The 18,977-nt window shown below is 21.5% G+C and overlaps 4 protein-coding genes across 8 annotated transcripts; 2 read left to right on the top strand and 2 right to left on the bottom strand.

The window, feature by feature from the left end:
• The first annotated feature begins 300 nt into the window (after window positions 1–300).
• Window positions 301–8,928, top strand: LOC108000656 (ATP-citrate synthase). 2 transcript variants are annotated; one of them, XM_017061130.3, is made up of 11 exons: window positions 301–661; window positions 4,094–4,448; window positions 4,519–4,712; window positions 4,784–5,094; window positions 5,224–5,542; window positions 5,637–6,069; window positions 6,192–6,517; window positions 6,637–7,156; window positions 7,271–7,576; window positions 7,700–8,117; window positions 8,197–8,928. In XM_017061130.3, exons 2-11 carry the CDS (start codon window positions 4,107–4,109, stop codon window positions 8,286–8,288), a joined length of 3,261 nt encoding a protein of 1,086 aa, XP_016916619.1. In that variant the 5' UTR covers window positions 301–661; window positions 4,094–4,106; the 3' UTR covers window positions 8,289–8,928. The 2 variants fall into 2 exon arrangements, with proteins under 2 accessions (XP_016916619.1, XP_016916620.1); XM_017061131.3 differs by lacking the exon at window positions 301–661 and adding an exon at window positions 2,384–2,903.
• An 8-nt stretch (window positions 8,929–8,936) lies between these two features.
• Window positions 8,937–12,551, bottom strand: LOC108000627 (solute carrier family 35 member F6). Of its 4 annotated transcripts, none has more exons than XM_017061075.3 (8): window positions 12,252–12,551; window positions 11,399–11,495; window positions 11,184–11,331; window positions 10,764–11,111; window positions 10,618–10,702; window positions 10,367–10,525; window positions 10,154–10,308; window positions 8,937–10,032 (listed from the first exon to the last, which is right to left on the bottom strand). In XM_017061075.3, exons 2-8 carry the CDS (start codon window positions 11,473–11,475, stop codon window positions 9,865–9,867), a joined length of 1,140 nt encoding a protein of 379 aa, XP_016916564.1. In that variant the 5' UTR covers window positions 11,476–11,495; window positions 12,252–12,551; the 3' UTR covers window positions 8,937–9,864. The 4 variants fall into 4 exon arrangements, with proteins under 4 accessions (XP_016916564.1, XP_016916565.1, XP_061940454.1 ...); XM_017061076.3 differs by having other exon boundaries at window positions 11,399–11,512; window positions 12,252–12,542; XM_062084470.1 differs by having other exon boundaries at window positions 11,399–11,512; window positions 12,354–12,500.
• A 400-nt stretch (window positions 12,552–12,951) lies between these two features.
• LOC108000700 (uncharacterized) lies at window positions 12,952–17,119 on the top strand. Its single transcript, XM_017061219.3, has 10 exons — window positions 12,952–13,304; window positions 13,461–13,766; window positions 13,831–14,471; window positions 14,534–14,746; window positions 14,841–15,146; window positions 15,205–15,403; window positions 15,460–15,632; window positions 15,703–15,800; window positions 15,873–16,134; window positions 16,193–17,119. Exons 1-10 carry the CDS (start codon window positions 13,175–13,177, stop codon window positions 16,706–16,708), a joined length of 2,844 nt encoding a protein of 947 aa, XP_016916708.1. The 5' UTR covers window positions 12,952–13,174; the 3' UTR covers window positions 16,709–17,119.
• A 107-nt stretch (window positions 17,120–17,226) lies between these two features.
• Window positions 17,227–18,677, bottom strand: LOC108000637 (inactive protein tyrosine kinase pTKL-like). The gene is made up of 2 exons (XM_017061090.3): window positions 18,361–18,677; window positions 17,227–18,230 (listed from the first exon to the last, which is right to left on the bottom strand). Exon 2 carries the CDS (start codon window positions 18,156–18,158, stop codon window positions 17,304–17,306), a length of 855 nt encoding a protein of 284 aa, XP_016916579.1. The 5' UTR covers window positions 18,159–18,230; window positions 18,361–18,677; the 3' UTR covers window positions 17,227–17,303.
• Between the last annotated feature and the right edge of the window lie 300 nt (window positions 18,678–18,977).

Here is an 18,977-nt window from a genome sequence, read left to right as displayed (position 1 = left end):
TAATTTAATATATTAAATTATTAACAAAAATTAATTATAATATTTAATATATTAAATGAAAATTATTTAATAATTGATTGAAATAAATATATATATATATATATATATATTTATATATATATTTGTTGTTATATATTATTCTAATAAATTTAAATATTTTAATATTTTGAATTTTCTGCTAGAATTTTTAAAAGTTTATATAATAAATTATATTGTACGTTAAATTTAATCCTAATATTTACTATTTAAATTTCATATGCAAATAATTAACGGTATAAGAATCATACGATATGACGTAATTGCTACGTCACATATGTCATGATGATCCGGTAATGTTATAATTATTACATTGATATTAATATTATATTGATATGATGTTAATAACATTTTTCATTAGAAACTAATTGCAAAATAAAATTTCTATTGTATTTATTAATCAAAAAAATAATTCATACAAATAGAAAGAAGAAATTTAAATCATGAAAATGCGTCAATAACTTTGAACTACAGTTCATACCGATAATGTCGACGATGTTAACGATGTAAAGTAGTTTTTTTCATAAATCTGGGTTTTAAGTACGCGTCTTTCATCAGTCTTTCAAATAGTGAAGCTCGTTAAAATATCCTACATTATCAAATCTGTGCATATAAATTGTGAATTGTAAGTAATATTTCTTTATATTCATATAAATTTTGAAAATTTTTATAATGATAAGCTAACCTTATGTGAAAACTTCTGAAATATTTTTAATATAAATTTAAAAAATTAATAATTATAGAATTAGAATATTTCATTATTCAATTAACATAATTAAAAATAGTGAAATTAATCTTTAATTCTTTTTTGTAAATATATATCAATTTAATAATATAAATTTTATCATAAAAGCATCTTAATAATATACATAACCTTTGCTTTTATAATTTTAAAGATGAAATAATTAATTTTAATATAATATTAATAAAATTATTTGAAACAATATTAATTTGTATTACAATTTATATTTCAGCTAAATATTAATACAATTTTTCGAAAATTTTAAGTGCAAACTTCTTCATCTATCTTTCTTTTTCTAAGGAATTGTTTTTTCTTCTTTTTCCAAAAGATTATTATTTTAAAAATAAGATATATATATTAATTTTATAATTCATTATAATATATATAATATGTGATAAAAAAATCCTATTAATTTTATTGCAATAATCTATATCATATTTAAAAAAAAATGGCATAAATTTATTAAAGAAACTAAGTAATAGTAATAATTTAGAAATGTAATAAATCAATAATTATTTTTATTAAATTTTAACATAATTATAATAAAAGTATTTTATATTAATTTTTATATTTTTTAATTTTGTTTTTTTTTTAAATTATTTATTTTTAAATTTCATAAAGATAGTAAAAATTATCAAGATTGTAATATAATTTATTGAAAATAATCATTACAAGTAAAAAGATAAGCAAAAATCTTCCATGAGATTATTATTAATTTTTATTTTCTAGTCTATTTTTTACATTTGCAAATAAATTATAAAAGTTTTATTATCCTATTAAATTTTTTAAATAAGAAGAAAGATATTTATATTATCAAAAAGATAAAATATTGTGAAATAAAAGTGTTTTATTTTCATAAATAATTAATAGTTTATTAATTATTATTATTATTAAATAAAATAATGAAAAATAAAAATTTGATATTTTTACAAGAAATTTACGATTAAAAAATTTTCTTATTAATTATATTTAATGAAATTAAAACAATTTGCTTTTTGTCTACTTTTTGTTACCTATTTTTATTGTCCTTATTATATTTTATTTTATTGTCTTTAGTTTTATCTCATAATAAAATTATTTAAAAATTTAGTAAATAATATAATCAATATATAAATTCAATAAATGGAAATCGTTGATAGAAAATATTATTGTCTTATAATTTAATATTTATTTAATATTATCATATTATTAATATTAATATATTATATTTAATTCCTTCTATATATTTGTACTCAAATTCAAATCTTTTCAAATATAATAATTTTTTGAACGATAAAATCGTACGTAAATTGCATAATTAAGAGTTTAAAAACCTTTGTTATCTGTTCACGTGGTAACTACTGATCATGTTACACGTCACGTGATGAATAATTAATTCTCGCATGATTCTTAAAACTTGGATATTATAATTTAAATAGAAGTATAAGTTGAAATTGAATATTTTCAATGCCTCAATGAATATTTTATTATATATTTTTAACAAATTTTTATAATAACTACATATGAATATAAGGTATGACTTTCATACATATAACATGTTCAAATATGAATAAATGTTATAAAAGAAAAAAGATTAATAGAAATTGAAAAAAAATTATGGAAATTAAAATTAATAATATTATATATTAATACTTACAATATATAAAACTTATTTCACATTTATTATTCAAATTTATTTCCTAAAGTTTTAAATAAATTATATATATTAATTTTTTTCAATCTGAAAAATAATTGAATAAATTTAATTTTAAATAAAATGAAAAAGTTTTTCACTATGATTATATAATCTTAAAGAATATTTTATATTCTTATATTAATTTTAATCTTCAAGTTTTAGAGTATAATACGACAAGTTAAATATGACTAAAAAAAGAAAAAAAAGAAAATAGATTAATATGATCAACTATAAAAAAAAGTGGTAGAATCGTATGATATTTTAAGATATCGTCAAGTTCTGGTATTACTTATGTGCGCAATATGTCTTAAAACGTTCAGTTGACCGCCAGCGATTTTGCGGGGTGGATGTTTCATTCTATATTTTGAATTATATTTCATTAATTAAAAAAAAAGATTTAATTTATATAATATTTACTAAATAATGAAATATTGAATATTTTTTTATAAAGTGAGTGTAATTTTATTTATAGTTTTGTATTTTATTATATTGTGATTCAAAAAATTATTTATTTAAATCAATTAACCAATTAATTAATTAAAATTTTAGTTTATTATTTTATTAAAAATATTTTATAAAATTTATATATAGTATAGATTTGTATTAATAATGTAAAAAATAAAAAAATTAAATACGATAACATGATTGCCATACAGTCGTAAGTGTCAAAGTGAAAGTGTCTATTCAAGTTTCTCTTATATTTTTTCTCTCGAAAAAAAATCGTTTAAACATTGATAAACATTGGTAAAGCGTTTTATGATAAAGTAATGGTTTGATTAGATATACGCAATTGAATGTATTACGTATTTCATTTTTATGAATATCATTTTAAATTTTTTAAAATATCATTATAATTTTTCTATTAGTTCCCGATCTTTATAATTACTTGATTTGCTTATATTACAATTCTCTCAATAATTTCTTGAATTTAGAACATATTTTTTTTTTTATTCTTTTTATATTAAATATTCTTTCAAAACATTAATTAAATTCATCTTTTTACATTAAATGTGTACATTTATATATATACAATATAATATTTACTTGCATTTACTACTTTGATTGACAACTAATAATTTTTTGTTTATTGTATTTACATTCTGCAAATTTTTTTATATTTTATACATATGAATATATTGTAAATAATATCAATAATTATATAATTATAAGTTATTGAGGTAATATATATTAGATAAAAGTGACATGAAATAAAAAATAATTTGAAAAATTTTTATAAATTTTATAAATTATATATCAGTTTTGTAAATTTTAATATTTTTATGTTAAAAAAAATTTATTATATAATTATATATTATAATTGATTAAAATTATTTAAATTATCAGTTTTTTCTATTTATTCTATGTATATATTCTATATATTCTATATATATATTGGAATGTAGTCATACAACTTTTTCTTACAACAGTTCAGTTTAACTTTATTTTTTTTTAAAGCTTGTCCTTGAGTTTTATATTTTCCTCAACTGTTTTAATATGTATGTTATAATTTGTCTGAAATTAATTAATTAAATTAAAAATTTAAAGTTATTTAAAGTAAAAATTTAATAAATATTACATATGTTTTTAATGCTAAAAAATAATATTGACTGTAATATAACATATTAAGTGTTTATTTGTAGGAATTATTAAAAAATGTCAGCAAAAGCAATTTATGAAGCAACTGGAAAAGATCTTATCAATCGCAAACTTTCTTCTGGTACAAATGTAATAAAATGTCGATTTGTGACTATCACAGAAGAAGTAAATTGGACGGATATTATAAATGATCATCCATGGCTTCAAACAGAAAGATTGGTTGTAAAACCTGATCAATTGATCAAACGGCGAGGAAAACTTGGTCTAATTAAAGTAAATGCTGATTTAGCTACTGTGAAACAATGGATTGCAGAAAGAATGAACAAAGATCAACAAGTGGGAAAAACTACTGGAAAGTTGAGAACTTTTATTATTGAGCCTTTTATTCCTCATAAACAAGTAAATAATTATTATTCTTATAAAATAAATTTAATAAAAAAATGATAATCAATAATGAGTTTATTTATAGGAAGAAGAAGCTTATGTTTGTATATTTTCCCATCGAAAAGCTGATACTATTTTATTTCATCATGAAGGTGGTGTTGATATTGGAGATGTTGATGCAAAAGCTTTAAAGTTAGATATAGCTGTAGGAGAAGAAGCACCAAATCGATCTACAATAATTGAAAAATTATTAATAAATGTGACAGATGACAAAAAAGAGTACGAACATATCAAGATATTATTTTTGTATTTTGCATACATTTATTTGTAATAAATATTTTTTTTTTCAGAATAATTGGAAATTTTATAGAATCTCTTTATAAGCTTTATGTTACCTTGTATTTCACTTATTTAGAAATAAATCCATTAGTAATAACAGAAAATAGAATTTATATACTTGATCTTGCTGCAAAACTGGATACGACTGCGGATTTTATATGCAGACCAGACTGGGGCGAAATTGATTACCCACCTCCATTTGGAAGGGATGCCTATCCAGAAGAAGCTTATATTGCCGATTTAGATGCTAAGTCTGGAGCTAGTTTGAAATTGACTATTCTTAATCCAGCTGGTCGAATATGGACCATGGTTGCTGGTGGTGGTCAGTAAAAGCACATAGCAGTGTTTTTTCATTTATATGATTAATCGTTTTCATTAACTAAACTGTAATTATCAAATCGTTTATTTACTGAATTCGTTTTTCTTTTTTCATTTTGTTTTTTCTTTTCAGGTGCATCTGTAATTTACTCGGATACTATTTGCGATTTGGGTGCCGCGAATGAGTTAGCTAATTATGGAGAATATTCAGGTGCACCTAGTGAACAGCAAACGTATGAATATGCAAAAACTATTCTAAGTTTAATGACGAAAGAAAAACGAAAAGAAGGAAAAGTATTAATCATTGGCGGTGGTATTGCTAATTTTACAAATGTGGCTGCAACATTTAAAGGAATCGTAAAAGCATTACAAGAATATCAACCTAAACTTGTGGATCATAACATACAAATATTTGTAAGAAGAGCTGGACCTAATTATCAAGAAGGTTTAAGGTATAAATACATTTAAATAATATAATTTTATGTATTATTTAAAAAATATTTTAAAAAATATTTTATAAGGATCTGTATATTTTTTGAATTCTAGAATTATACGTGAAGTTGGTAGAAGACTTGGTATTCCCGTTCACGTATTCGGTCCAGAAACTCATATGACAGCTATTTGTGCGATGGCCTTAGGTAAAAAGCCAATTCCAGATCCTGAAGCACAGGAATTTTCAACTGCAAACTTTTTATTACCGTCCGGACAAGACATGGGTCCTTCAGCTCCTTCTAAAAGTACTTCTTCTTCGCCTACCAAACAATCCAAACTAAAAGCGAACGAATCTGTTGACGCATCAACACATAAACAGCTTTTCAGTAGTAAAACCAGGGCCATTATCTGGGGAATGCAAACTAGAGCCGTTCAAAGTATGTTAGACTTCGACTTCGTCTGTCGTAGATCCGAACCATCCGTAGCTGCTATTGTATATCCATTCACGGGTGATCATAAACAAAAATTTTACTGGGGTCATAAGGAGGTATAATTAACTTATTAATAATTTAAATAATTTAAATAAATAAAAAATTATTTAATAAATTTTATTGAAAATTAATTTGAATTTCTTATTTTTTTTATATAATATTTTTTTTAATATAATAGGTTCTTATTCCTGTTTATAAACAAATGAGAGACGCCATGACTAAACATACAGATGCAGATGTTATGGTTACATTTGCATCTTTAAGATCTGCATATGATAGTGCAGTAGAAACTATGCAATTTTCTCAAATCCGAACAATTGCTATTATTGCTGAAGGAATACCCGAAAATATGACGAGAAAATTAATTTTAATGGCTCAACAAAAAGGTATTACAATTATCGGTCCAGCTACCGTTGGAGGAGTTAAACCAGGTTGTTTCAAGATAGGTAATACTGGTGGAATGATGGATAATATTCTTCACAGTAAACTTTATAGACCTGGCAGGTATTTATATATTTATTATTTTATTGTTTAATTCTATTATTCATATAAAATTCTTTTTTAATAATGCTGATAATTAATATTAATTTCTCATACTAAGATATTAATACTAATATTTTTAGCGTCGCATATGTATCTCGTTCTGGAGGCATGTCCAATGAATTAAATAATATAATTTCTAAAGCAACTAATGGAGTATTAGAAGGTGTTGCAATTGGTGGAGATCGTTATCCTGGAACAACATTTATGAATCACATTATGCGTTATCAAGAAAATCCAGAAGTAAAACTAATAGTTCTTCTTGGTGAAGTTGGTGGTGTAGAAGAATATGAAGTTTGTCAAGCACTAAAAACAAAAAAAATTACAAAGCCATTAATTGCTTGGTGTATTGGTACTTGTGCTAGTATGTTCAATTCTGAAGTACAATTTGGTCATGCCGGATCTATTGCTCATACCAATTTAGAAACAGCTTCTGCCAAAAATATTGCATTAAAACAAGCTGGCGCTTATGTTCCTGATAGTTTTGATAATCTAGGTGATTTAATGCAGACTGTTTATAATAATCTTGTTAAAAATGGAACAATAGTGCCTGAACCAGAAGTTCCACCTCCAACTGTTCCCATGGATTACAATTGGGCTAGGGTATATTTATTATATTATTATATTATTTATTATATTATATATTATTAAGTACACGATTTGTATATTCATTTTTTATAAAGAACAATTTTTTTTTATAAAGAATAATTTTTTTAGGAACTTGGTTTGATACGAAAACCAGCATCATTTATGACATCGATATGTGATGAACGTGGTCAAGAATTATTATATGCTGGAATGCCTGTAACTGAAGTTCTTAAACAAAATGTAGGAATCGGTGGCGTAGTTTCATTGTTATGGTTCCAACGATGTTTACCACCAATATATTGTAAATTCCTTGAAATGTCTTTAATGTTAACGGCTGACCATGGACCTGCTGTGTCGGGAGCACATAATACTATTGTTTGTGCAAGAGCTGGTAAAGATTTAGTTAGTTCTCTAGTATCTGGACTTTTAACTATTGTGAGTAAACTAACAATATTTTTTATTATATCATTTAATTTTATACATATATGTACATATATATACAAAGAATATTAATTTCATAAAAATTTTAATAAAATTTCATTAAAATTTTAATAATAGGGTGATCGTTTCGGTGGAGCATTGGATGGTGCAGCTCGTATGTTCTCAGAAGCTTATGATGCTGGATTACATCCACAAGAATTTGTAAATAATACACGTAAAAAGGGTAAACTTATAATGGGTATTGGACATCGTATAAAATCTATAAATAATCCAGATATGCGAGTAAAACTTATTAAAGAATATGTAACGGAAAATTTCCCTGCAAGACCATTGGTAGAATATGCACTAGAAGTTGAGAAAATAACCACAAGTAAAAAGCCTAATTTAATTTTAAATGTGGATGGTATAATTGCTTGTGCCTTTGTTGATATGTTGAGAAATAGTGGAAGTTTCACAAGAGAGGAAGCACAGGAATATATTGAAATTGGTGCTATAAATAGTTTATTTGTTCTTGGTAGAAGTATAGGTTTTATTGGTACGTGCTTATATTTTGTTTAATATAATAATTTAAAAAAAATGTAATAATATAACAAAAAACTATTTTATTACTTCAGGTCATTATATGGATCAAAAACGATTAAAACAAGGTTTATATCGACATCCTTGGGATGATATTTCTTATGTATTGCCGGAACAATATAATTAAATATTCATGTTCCATTTACGTCGTTTGTCGCATGAATGCATAATAAATATTACATTTTCATTTAAAAAATTTAAATAGTTTTGATTATGTCATATACATGTTTTGCTCATAGTTATGAAAAACTATTAAAAAAAAAATTACGTATGTATGACATTAATTTTACTATAATATCAGTGCATAAATGAAAGTAATCATAGATAGATTTAATTTCTTATCGCTGGTCGAAGTTGTATTTGATAAAAACATGATTGTAAAATTAAGATGGTAATAACTTATGCTAAATGAATATGTAAAAATTATTTTTAAACATTCCATAAAGCATTTGTAATTTGATCAAGAAATGGAATATAAATTGAAAATATTTGTAATCACAATATATTTGCAGTGTACTATATATAATATATTTCACAGTTATAATTTTTGCAAAATTGCACAAAATATAATTTTTTCTAATTTCTAAAATTTCAATATTATTATTTAAAAAATTTTGTAATACATGCATATGAATGTACGTGTATATATGACATATATAGATATATATGCTTTATACTCATATTACATATATGTATATTAATATTTTTTTTGCACAAATTAACTACATGTAAAGCATAGGCAATAATAAATTTATGTAATATTTAAATACCATTCTTTTCTTTTAATATCTCTTTATTAATTGTATAATATCATACAATAAAACAAAATAAAAAATGATTATTAATATATATTTATTATTGTGTGTGTGTGTGTGTGTGTATTAATTTCTAAAGAAATAAAATATATAAAATAAAAAAAAATAATTTAATTATTTTTTTATTATGTTAATATATCTTAATATATTTGTTTTATGATAATAAAATATATTTATACATTTAGTTATAGAACATTTCATTCAATAGCATAAGAACTTTGAGATTTAAAACTATTAATAATATCTGTAATAAAGATCAATTAGAACAATTTTAATAATTGAAAAATATTTTTATATTATGATTCAAATACACACACACACACATATATATATATATATGTTTATAAATTTATAAAGATATGCAGTTTAAAATAATTTTTAAAAAACTTGTATATGTAAAAATTGGAATTTATTTATGTTTTGCAATTAATTTTTTATAAACAAAAAATTTGAAGCTTTCAATCAAAATATATTTATTCAATTATTCATTAATTTGAGCAGATTTATTTTCTTTTACTTTTTAATCTCTTTTCATTATATAAATAAATAGAAATGATTTATATAAATAAATCTAATCTATATATTTTGATGTAGAATATTATTTAAAAAAAATAATTATATGAATTTTATCATATTTATAAAATATATATATATTGAATTTTGTTTTTCATTTCCATTAATGAGTCTGTTATATTTTAAAAATATATTTACTATTTACTTTCATTAACTTTATAAAATTTTTTCATTAATTTTATAAAATAATTCTGATAAATATATAGTAATCTATTTTATATAAAATAAACTGAAAAAATTATAGTTTTTACTATTTGTTAGAAAAACTAAATAATTTTCAATAATACAAAATAATGAAATATTTAAAAGTAAATATTATTGAGTTTCAGAAATGTCATCTGCTGCTGTATTAATAATACGTTCACGATCATGTGCTGGCGGTCTATGACGACCTAGACGATATCCACATTTTCTTATTAATTGAGGAATAACAACATTATTATAAGAACACATTCCAATGAGCAAAATAGTGAAACCAATGAGCTGAAAATAAAATAAACTCACATTCATTTGTAATTTAAAAAATTCAATAGTAAAGTTTCATTATTAACAAGAAAAATTTAAAAAAAAATATAAAAATCAATTAATACATAATACTATTTACCTGTAAATAATGAAAAGCTTGCCATCTAAATGTTAAAGAAATAACCCATATAATAACTGTTCGAATACTATCTAAAATCATTCTTGTGGTAGCACTTATTTCTTTAGTAACACTAATACCAGCAAAGTTAAAAAAAGCTATACTGAATGACATACCTAAAAATTATTTAAAGAATAAATTTGCAATAAATAAAAATAAAATATATATACTAACCACATATTGCCATCAATAAATGACCACTATTTTTAATCTGAATAAATGCATCTTGAGTAGCTTCAAGAGTTCCTTGGGAATTGTCAGCAAATGGTGGTGGAACATGTATAAAGTTAAGAGGAATCATTATAATGCATATAGTAATGAATCCAAATATACCTAAACAAGATATATTTTTGTTAGAATATATATATTTTTATGTATCATATTTATTGTTAAATTTTTATATTTCATAAATAATAATAAAATACCTTCCCATCCAACTGCTTGTAATGCTGGTATATTTTGTCCTGTTACAAATTTTTCTTCTATCACCATTTGAGCAGCTGTTATGACCTATAATATTTAATTTTCAAATTTTCATTTCATTACAAAATAAAAAAATATATAATATTACCTGAGCACATATGATAAGTAAATCACCAGTTAAAATAGAATTTGTGCTAATATATGATTTTTCCATAGTTATATCACTGATTCCAACAAGAGCTAAACCAATTATAACCATTATTATACCAATCCATTCTCTACTACCTAGTTTTCTATTAAGAAAACCCATTGAGAGTATAGCTGTAAATATAATTGCAGCACCACGAAGCATTTGAAAACTACTTGCATATGTCATAGTCAATCCAATATACATAATCGAGGTAGCACATGTATCACATAAAGCAGGAATCAATAGAGTAAAAGGATTAAATGTATGTGAACCTTTTGTCAAAGGATTATTATCCACAGAATTATCCTTTAATATAATAAATTTAATTTTAAATATTATTTATTTTTAAATATATAAATATTTAATAAAAAAACTTACACCTCTGTAACTGTAATAATGATAAAGTACTTTAAATACTACAAAACACATCATTTCTCCAATAAACATAAAAGCTGACTGCATAAAAGGATGATTAAAATGTCTTGGCTGATTATCTTCACCTGGTACAATCTGTTCATCTGCATATCTAAATTAAAAACATAAATGTAATTAAATATAATTTGATAATTTAATAAATATATTAATTTATTTACTTTACGGATATTGTATTGAAAGATCCGGTAACAACCATAAGCACAGCTAAAATACATTGATAATGTGTCCATGCCATTTTTTAATATTTACAAAATTCTAGAAACAAAATAAATCTATAAAAAATAATAATATATTAAAATTATATAGTAAATTAGAAATAAATATTATATAAATATAGTTAAACTTATATTTAAAAATTGAAATTATATTGAAAAATGAAATAATGTAATAATAGATCTCAAACAATAAAACATTCTTTCTATTCTTATTAAATGCTTTTATAATTCTGATTACATTTAACATTTTTTTATATATCAAATTTAATATTTTAATAAAAACATTACAAAAATTTATTTGTAATGTAATAAATATAATATAAATTAAAGTATATATTATAAGTTATACTTTAAATAGCTATATATATATATATATATATATATATATATATATATATATATATTAATTTATAAAAAAATTATAAATATATTAATTATTATATATTAATTTAAAAAGTGATTATAAACTTTTAAATTATATATACATTAATTACTAAAATTTAAAATTAAATGATAGACATAAAAAAATAAATGATTCATGATCCATTGTATGAAGATAAAATTCATAAATGTCAAATGAAAGATAAGCAGGGATTACTATAACAAATTAAATATGACAATATAATAATTAATTAAAATTATATATTTGTATTTTGTATTTTGTATTTTGGATAAACATAATATAAAAAAAGTTAGATTTTGAAAATAAAGAAAAATATCCGATACGATTTTAATAAATTTAACAAATAAAAAATTATAAATTAGTATGAATAATAGTTTTGATAAGTTGACTTACGAATAATATTTTTTTAATATAAATTAATAAACATATACTATATTATAATAAAAATAAAAATTTATAATTTTTTTAAGATTTATATATAATTTAATTAAATACATTTGTTGTTAGAATAAATTTAGCAAAAATTCTATTAAATTTTTGTTTCATCACAACTATTAATGTAATACAATATTTTTTATTTATATTATAAATATATTTTCATTGCACAGAAATGACGTAAATAGGTGGATATGTTACTAAACTGAAAGAATATGCTGAACATATCAATTTCTAACATTAAAGGTTGTCAACCTCGATAGTTTCTTATGTATATTAAGTATTTGCATAATAATTTATTTCATTATAAAAATTTATATTATAAAAAACATTAAACATGTAACAAAAATTTATTATAACTAAAAATTCATTCAATATAAGAATTTTTAATAGAATTTTTAAATATTCAAAATAAAAAAATTTTATAACATTAAAGGAAAGTAATATAATATAAAAAGATAAATAAATTAAAATCTATATCTAATTTATTTAAAATACAACATATAATAATATTTATATATATATAACATATAACATATTGTAATAAATTAGAAATATATGTATTACTATTAATTTAAAAAGACCGCTAAAAAAGAAACTGATTGATTATCTTTTTAAGTTTGTTGAAAATGGTACTTTATTCTAATTCATATAAGTATTGGTTATCTATAGAACGTTTAAGGATTGAAGTTTTTATTTACACACTCGATTTGTGAATTATAAAACGTAGAAAATATGCGGGTGTTAGAAATTATATTTACTGTTCAAAGTAATGGATAATAAAATCATATGCATATTTTAAATTATTATCAGATAAAAAATATGAAAAAAAAGTAAAAAAACATTTTGTGTGCACAAATATAAAAACTTAATACGAAAACATGTCTTCGTTACATAAAAATGAAAAATTATCCGAAGTTTTAGAACTATTTCTATTACCTAATTATAACATCGTATCTACTACCTATCTCGATCTTCTATTATCTCATATTTCTAAAGATATTAAAGAACGTAAGAAAATTTCAAATGCCATTATTATTTACAGTAAAATTATTATAAAGAATTTCTTTTTATACATAATTCTTATTATATTCATTTTAATTTACATTGTATTTTATTCTATTTAAATATGACTTATGTTTTGTTACATATTTTATTAAATTTCAGATGACACAACTAATTATGAAAATTGTGAATTATTTCAAAAATGGGTGTTAAAAGCATTAAATATTTGGAATTTTGAATGCCTTCCCTCACAACCTATAATTATATTTACTTTAAAACTAATAGGAATAGTTTCACATAATGAATTAAGTTTTCATTATTGGCAATCTAACGATGTATATAATAGAATATGTGTTATTTTTAATTTACGTAAAGATGATTTGCCAGTGTCTATTAAAATGGCTTATATCACAATGTTATTGGATTTGATTAAACATAGAAGTGGTAGACAATGGATTATTGATTCTAGTGAGTAATATATAATTTTTATTATATATATATATATATAAATATTAAAATATATATTTTATAGATGTTTGGAAAGATGTGGTAAAATATGCTCATTGGAATCATACTTTATATGTCACTCATGAAAGTCACAAGTTTTTGTGGCTTTTATTATCATATGAACAACAAAATATTGATTTTTGTAAAGAAATTATTTTAACAGTGGCTGCACCATTGATAACTAATAGTTTTAAAACTCAAGAATATAAAGTGCTACAAGATAATTATTTAGAACAAAATAAATTATTATGTACCACATTAGATTTATTAACCAATATTGTTGAAAATACATTATTTACAGACATAGATAATATGATAGCTGAATTGTGTCAAGAAATTATTGATTTAGAAATGAAAGTGAAAGCTTTATTTGAAGCATGTATTAGTACAAAACTTTTATCACATATTCATAAACTATTAATTTTGTGTTTATTTATTCCATTTAAACGATTCATTAGAGAAGAAAAAACTATAGATGCTGAAACATCACAAAAGTTCTATAGTGATTTAAATTATATATCTCTGATGCTTCTTTCAAAAGTATATATCATAGAATTAGTAAAAACAAATAAACTATTAATGATATATTGGAAAAAGTTACAATCTTTGCATAAATTTGTTTTTAATCAAGAACATAAATTTGAACATCAAGTTATAAGTTTAATGGTAAGTATCATTTTTCTTATATTCTTGTAATTATAAATAATTAAATTTTTTTTTGTGAATAGATTTTACCTTTGGGTTTATGTATTAGACATTCATATAAAGATTATGATCTTTTTGATATGTTTGTTACTAAATTATGTGATGTAACATGTACAGCTGTACAAAGATTAGGATATAATATAAGAAATGTTGTACTTAAAAATGATGTGTCTGTAGCACAGATTTCAAAAGTAGTTATTGATATACTTTTAGAAATAACAGATATCATGGATAGAGTATGTACAAATAATATTACTATATTATAAATTATTATGAATAATTTATTTGCAGTTATATAGTTATGTATATGTATATATATTCTTATATCAGGATATTGCAGTTATTGTATTTCAAACACTCTGTCATGTATTAAGAAATTGTATGCCAAATACACACAATGAAATAGATAATAAAAATATTACAACAGACTTGGAAATTGGACCAAGAAAAACAATATATAAATATCCGTTGGAAGGAGATCCTATAATTGATCATCCTACATTGTTATCTTCACTTTTAAATGGTTTAGCAGTTATGACAGAGAAATTTAAATTAAAATGGCAAGAATGTGTAGAAACTATATGCTTGTTTTCACTAGCACAAGAACTTTTGAATCATCCTGGGGCATCATCAATGGTATATTTTGTTTTTAGCATCAAATATTTCATAAAATATTATAAAATCTTGTTTTCAGATTTGTGTGAAAGCTTTAAAAGTATGTAAATTGGCAATTCAGAATTTTATGCCACCTAATTTAGTACTATTAATTGAGACAGATAGTCATATGAATGAAATTGGACCAACATTATTTAAAAGATTACATGATATAAATTGGGAAGTAAGAGATAGTGTACTGGAAGTTTTAAATACAATAGCTGTAATTTCAGAAGACAGTAAGTAATTATTATAAATATAATTATGCATGTATAATATGTATAAATATTTGCAGAATATCCAGCATTCCAAGAATTTTTAGTGGCAAATGAGTTTTTGCAATTAGCAGTAGAAATTGCTAGAACAGACAATGAAAGTTACGTTCGTGCATCTGCTTTAATTTTTATTTCGACTAGTATTCGAATAAATAAATTGTGGAATGAAAAATTATCGCAATTTGATTTATCTGTATGTATAATTAAAAAATATTTAATTCTCAATTGATGTTTACAAGTGAAAATATATAGTTTTATTTTAGAATACAGCAATAATATTGTTTAATAATGAAAGTGAAGCCATAGTCAGAAAAGAAGTTGTAATTTTAATAAAGGAATTATATATATATCGTAAATGGCCGTAAGTATAGGATCTTACTGTCTATAATATAAATATAATATAAATATCAATATTGATATGATTATTCTATAGGAAAGATATTATTGATGCTATGATATTAGCAATGATAAAAGCTGCTGTACTTGATCTTCATTGGGAAGTAAAAATAAGCGCTCTTAAATTTTGGAAACACGTTATAAAATCACATTTGTCCGATCAAGGTGTACTCGATGGTCATTTTCCGAAAGTAACATTTTCAAAAGAACATAGAAAAATTGTATCTTTGAATGAAACTGAAATAAAACGAAGACTTAATAAAGCACTAGATGAACTAATGAAACAAAATTGCTTGGGAGTAAGTATATGATATATTTCATATATAATTAATACTTATATTTTATGTTAAATTTTAGGTTCTTCTAATTACTCTAGAAGATAGTGATTTTGAAGTATGCAAAACATCAGCATATATAACAAATAAATTAAAAACATTCCTTTTGAAGTACAAACTTAATGAACCTTTACCAGCATTGCCTCTGCCCAAAGATAGTGCCACATTAGATACTTGTTACGTTAAATACGAATCATCGGACAGCATTGCAAATTCCAATTGTGAGATGCTTAGTAATTCTAATAATATAATCGAAGAAATTGTACATGCTAATGATGCAAATTTACTTATTTCTATCTATAAAAATTCAATGAAAGTTGACAGTAAAACGCAAAAATCAGAAGAGAAAACATTTCAATATATTTCCTGTATAACTAGACAAATTTTTCTCCAAACTATCTTTAACTTAGATATTGATGCTTACATTGGTGAAAAAGAACGATGGTTAACTTCATATACCACCAGTTTTGAATCAGTGTTGGATGATATATTAACAATGTATAAACAAGAAAATGTTAATTCAATGGACTGTTATTAATTATAACGTGCCCTATACATTGAACAGAATAAGAATTCAAATCTTCTATATGAACATGGTATGCAGTTTTTTATTTTTCTATTACTTATAAAGTTAAAATTTTATGAATTACATTATATATTATTTTTATTTTAATTATAATTTTATAATTAAAATAAGATTTTATCATAAGTTCCTTTTTTTTTATTTTACATAGAAATAAATTTGCAATGTAATTTTTTCTTATAGAATTTAAATAATAAGAATAGAAAAAAATGTTCATATATTGTTTTCTTATCTAAGTAATATATAATAAAATGAATAGAATAAATACTTATGTATTCAGCATGAAGAAGCATATTAAAATTATATAAGTTTTTTATGCTTATTTATATCAAATATTGTTTTTATTAATAAAAAAAATAAAATATTTTTTGTTCATTATCTTATTACATATATCAATTCAAGTCTTAAAATTAATATATTTAATTTTTATAATTTAAGAAATTATTTGGATTCAAGAATGTAAAAAAAAATTATTTGTTTTTTTGTACTTAATTCAGTCTTTATATTGTTTGCTGCAATATATTCTTATGCAATATTTTTTTTTTTTTTTTTAAAGAAAATTTTTAATATCGATTTTTACTGAATCAGGATATACATTTGTTTCTTCAACAAGTACTTCTTGTTCATTAACATTCATACAAATAATAGAATTCCAAGAAATATTATTACATGATGAATAGTGCTTTGAAACATTTTCATTTTTTTTAATATTAACTAATTCCAATGTTGTAATCTCATTATTTTTAATATCCTCTATTTTATTTTTATTTTGTGATGTAAGAAATTTATTATTAATAGTATTATTAGTGATTGAATTTTTGGTATTCCAAAATGATGTTGTTGCTGTTTGACCAGATTTAATATCTATAGATTTATTCTCCATTTCTATAATAGTTTCCACATGTTGCATTAAATCTTTTGAATTTATCTTTTCTATAGCTGTTTTATCTTTTTTCTTTCTTCCTCTACGTTTCCTTTTACTTAAATCATAACAAAGACTTTCAATAATATTGATAAATTCTTCGTCATTTATTTCTTTTCTTTTATTTAATTCACGCTCCCAAGGAATAAATTGACTACAATTTATTGAACAAGTTATATTGTCATGACTGAATTTTCTTGAATTTTTTTGTTTTTCTTTACACATGTTTTTATTTTGTGGTTTTATTTTAGGTTTAATAAAAAGATGGTTATATATATTTTCATTATTATTGTCATCTCCTAAATTTATAGATTTTAAATATTTTTTTTTGAATTTTATATTTTTCCAATCTTTATAGCCCTGAAGACTAATAATGGTATGCGATAATTCTTCTAGATTATGATGTTGAATATGATGATTATGTAAATCAATAACAGTATTATGTTCATGTTGACAAATAATACATTGATAGAATAGAGACATTCTTTTTATTTTTTATTCTTTTAATTATATTTTCATAAAAAAATAATAAATGATGTAAACTATATATAAAATCTAAAAATAAAGTAATATATTTACAATACAATATAATAAGAGCATTCTTGAGCATCTATTAATAAAATTAATATTTTAAATATTTTTGAATATAAAAATTGTTCAAAAAATAATAAAATTGAAAATTTACCTTTCAAAGATTGAACATATGAGGTTATATAAATTCTCATAAAAAAAAATCAAAAGAATTATAAACGATAATATTTACTAATATATGAATGTAACAATTACGATATAATAAAACTTTTTATAAGTAACATAACAAATTACAATTGATTTATTATAATTTACATGATGAGATCTATTGGATATAACGTTCAAACATCCACGTGAGGATAGCGAATAAATATATATCGATAATGATAATGTGTGAAATCAAATATATGAATAAATGTAAAATAATAATATTATTTGATATAAAAACTATATAAAGACTATATAAAAATAATTTTGAATTTTAAAAATATTTTAATTATTTTTTGTAAATAAATTTTATTTAACATTTATACATCTATATTATTACATTATTATAATTAAAATTATAAATAAGATAAAACAAATTTATATTTATAATTCAGAATTATAATTATAATAAATTACTAACTATTTCATAATATAAATAATAATAAAGAAAAATAATTATGTTATTTATTTTTCGATTATTATATAAAATGAAACAATTTTTTCTAATATTATAGTCGATTGCATTGCAATAAACAAAAGTATTACATAGATTATTCCAGTGAT

Source organism: Apis cerana, linkage group LG14, assembly GCF_029169275.1.
Source record: "Apis cerana isolate GH-2021 linkage group LG14, AcerK_1.0, whole genome shotgun sequence".
NCBI classification, from domain to species: domain Eukaryota; kingdom Metazoa; phylum Arthropoda; class Insecta; order Hymenoptera; family Apidae; genus Apis; species Apis cerana.
The sequence above is the reverse complement of the archived record's forward strand: the minus strand, read 5'-3'. Positions and strand labels throughout refer to the sequence as shown.

Bases quoted from the DNA above. Each gene is read 5' to 3' on its own strand.
- LOC108000656 (XM_017061130.3), top strand. From the start codon at position 4,107: ATGTCAGCAAAAGCAATTTATGAAGCAACTGGAAAAGATCTTATCAAT. The intron at 6,518-6,636 runs GTATTTATATAT...TAATATTTTTAG, and splicing joins AAACTTTATAGACCTGGCAG to CGTCGCATATGTATCTCGTT. The intron at 7,577-7,699 runs GTGAGTAAACTA...TTTTAATAATAG, and splicing joins TATCTGGACTTTTAACTATT to GGTGATCGTTTCGGTGGAGC.
- LOC108000627 (XM_017061075.3), bottom strand. From the start codon at position 11,475: ATGGCATGGACACATTATCAATGTATTTTAGCTGTGCTTATGGTTGTT. The intron at 11,332-11,398 runs GTAAATAAATTA...TTTTTAATTTAG, and splicing joins TTCAATACAATATCCGTAAA to ATATGCAGATGAACAGATTG. The intron at 10,703-10,763 runs GTAATATTATAT...TAAATATTATAG, and splicing joins TACTTATCATATGTGCTCAG to GTCATAACAGCTGCTCAAAT.
- LOC108000700 (XM_017061219.3), top strand. From the start codon at position 13,175: ATGTCTTCGTTACATAAAAATGAAAAATTATCCGAAGTTTTAGAACTA. The intron at 15,633-15,702 runs GTATGTATAATT...GTTTTATTTTAG, and splicing joins TATCGCAATTTGATTTATCT to AATACAGCAATAATATTGTT. The intron at 16,135-16,192 runs GTAAGTATATGA...GTTAAATTTTAG, and splicing joins TGAAACAAAATTGCTTGGGA to GTTCTTCTAATTACTCTAGA.
- LOC108000637 (XM_017061090.3), bottom strand. From the start codon at position 18,158: ATGTCTCTATTCTATCAATGTATTATTTGTCAACATGAACATAATACT.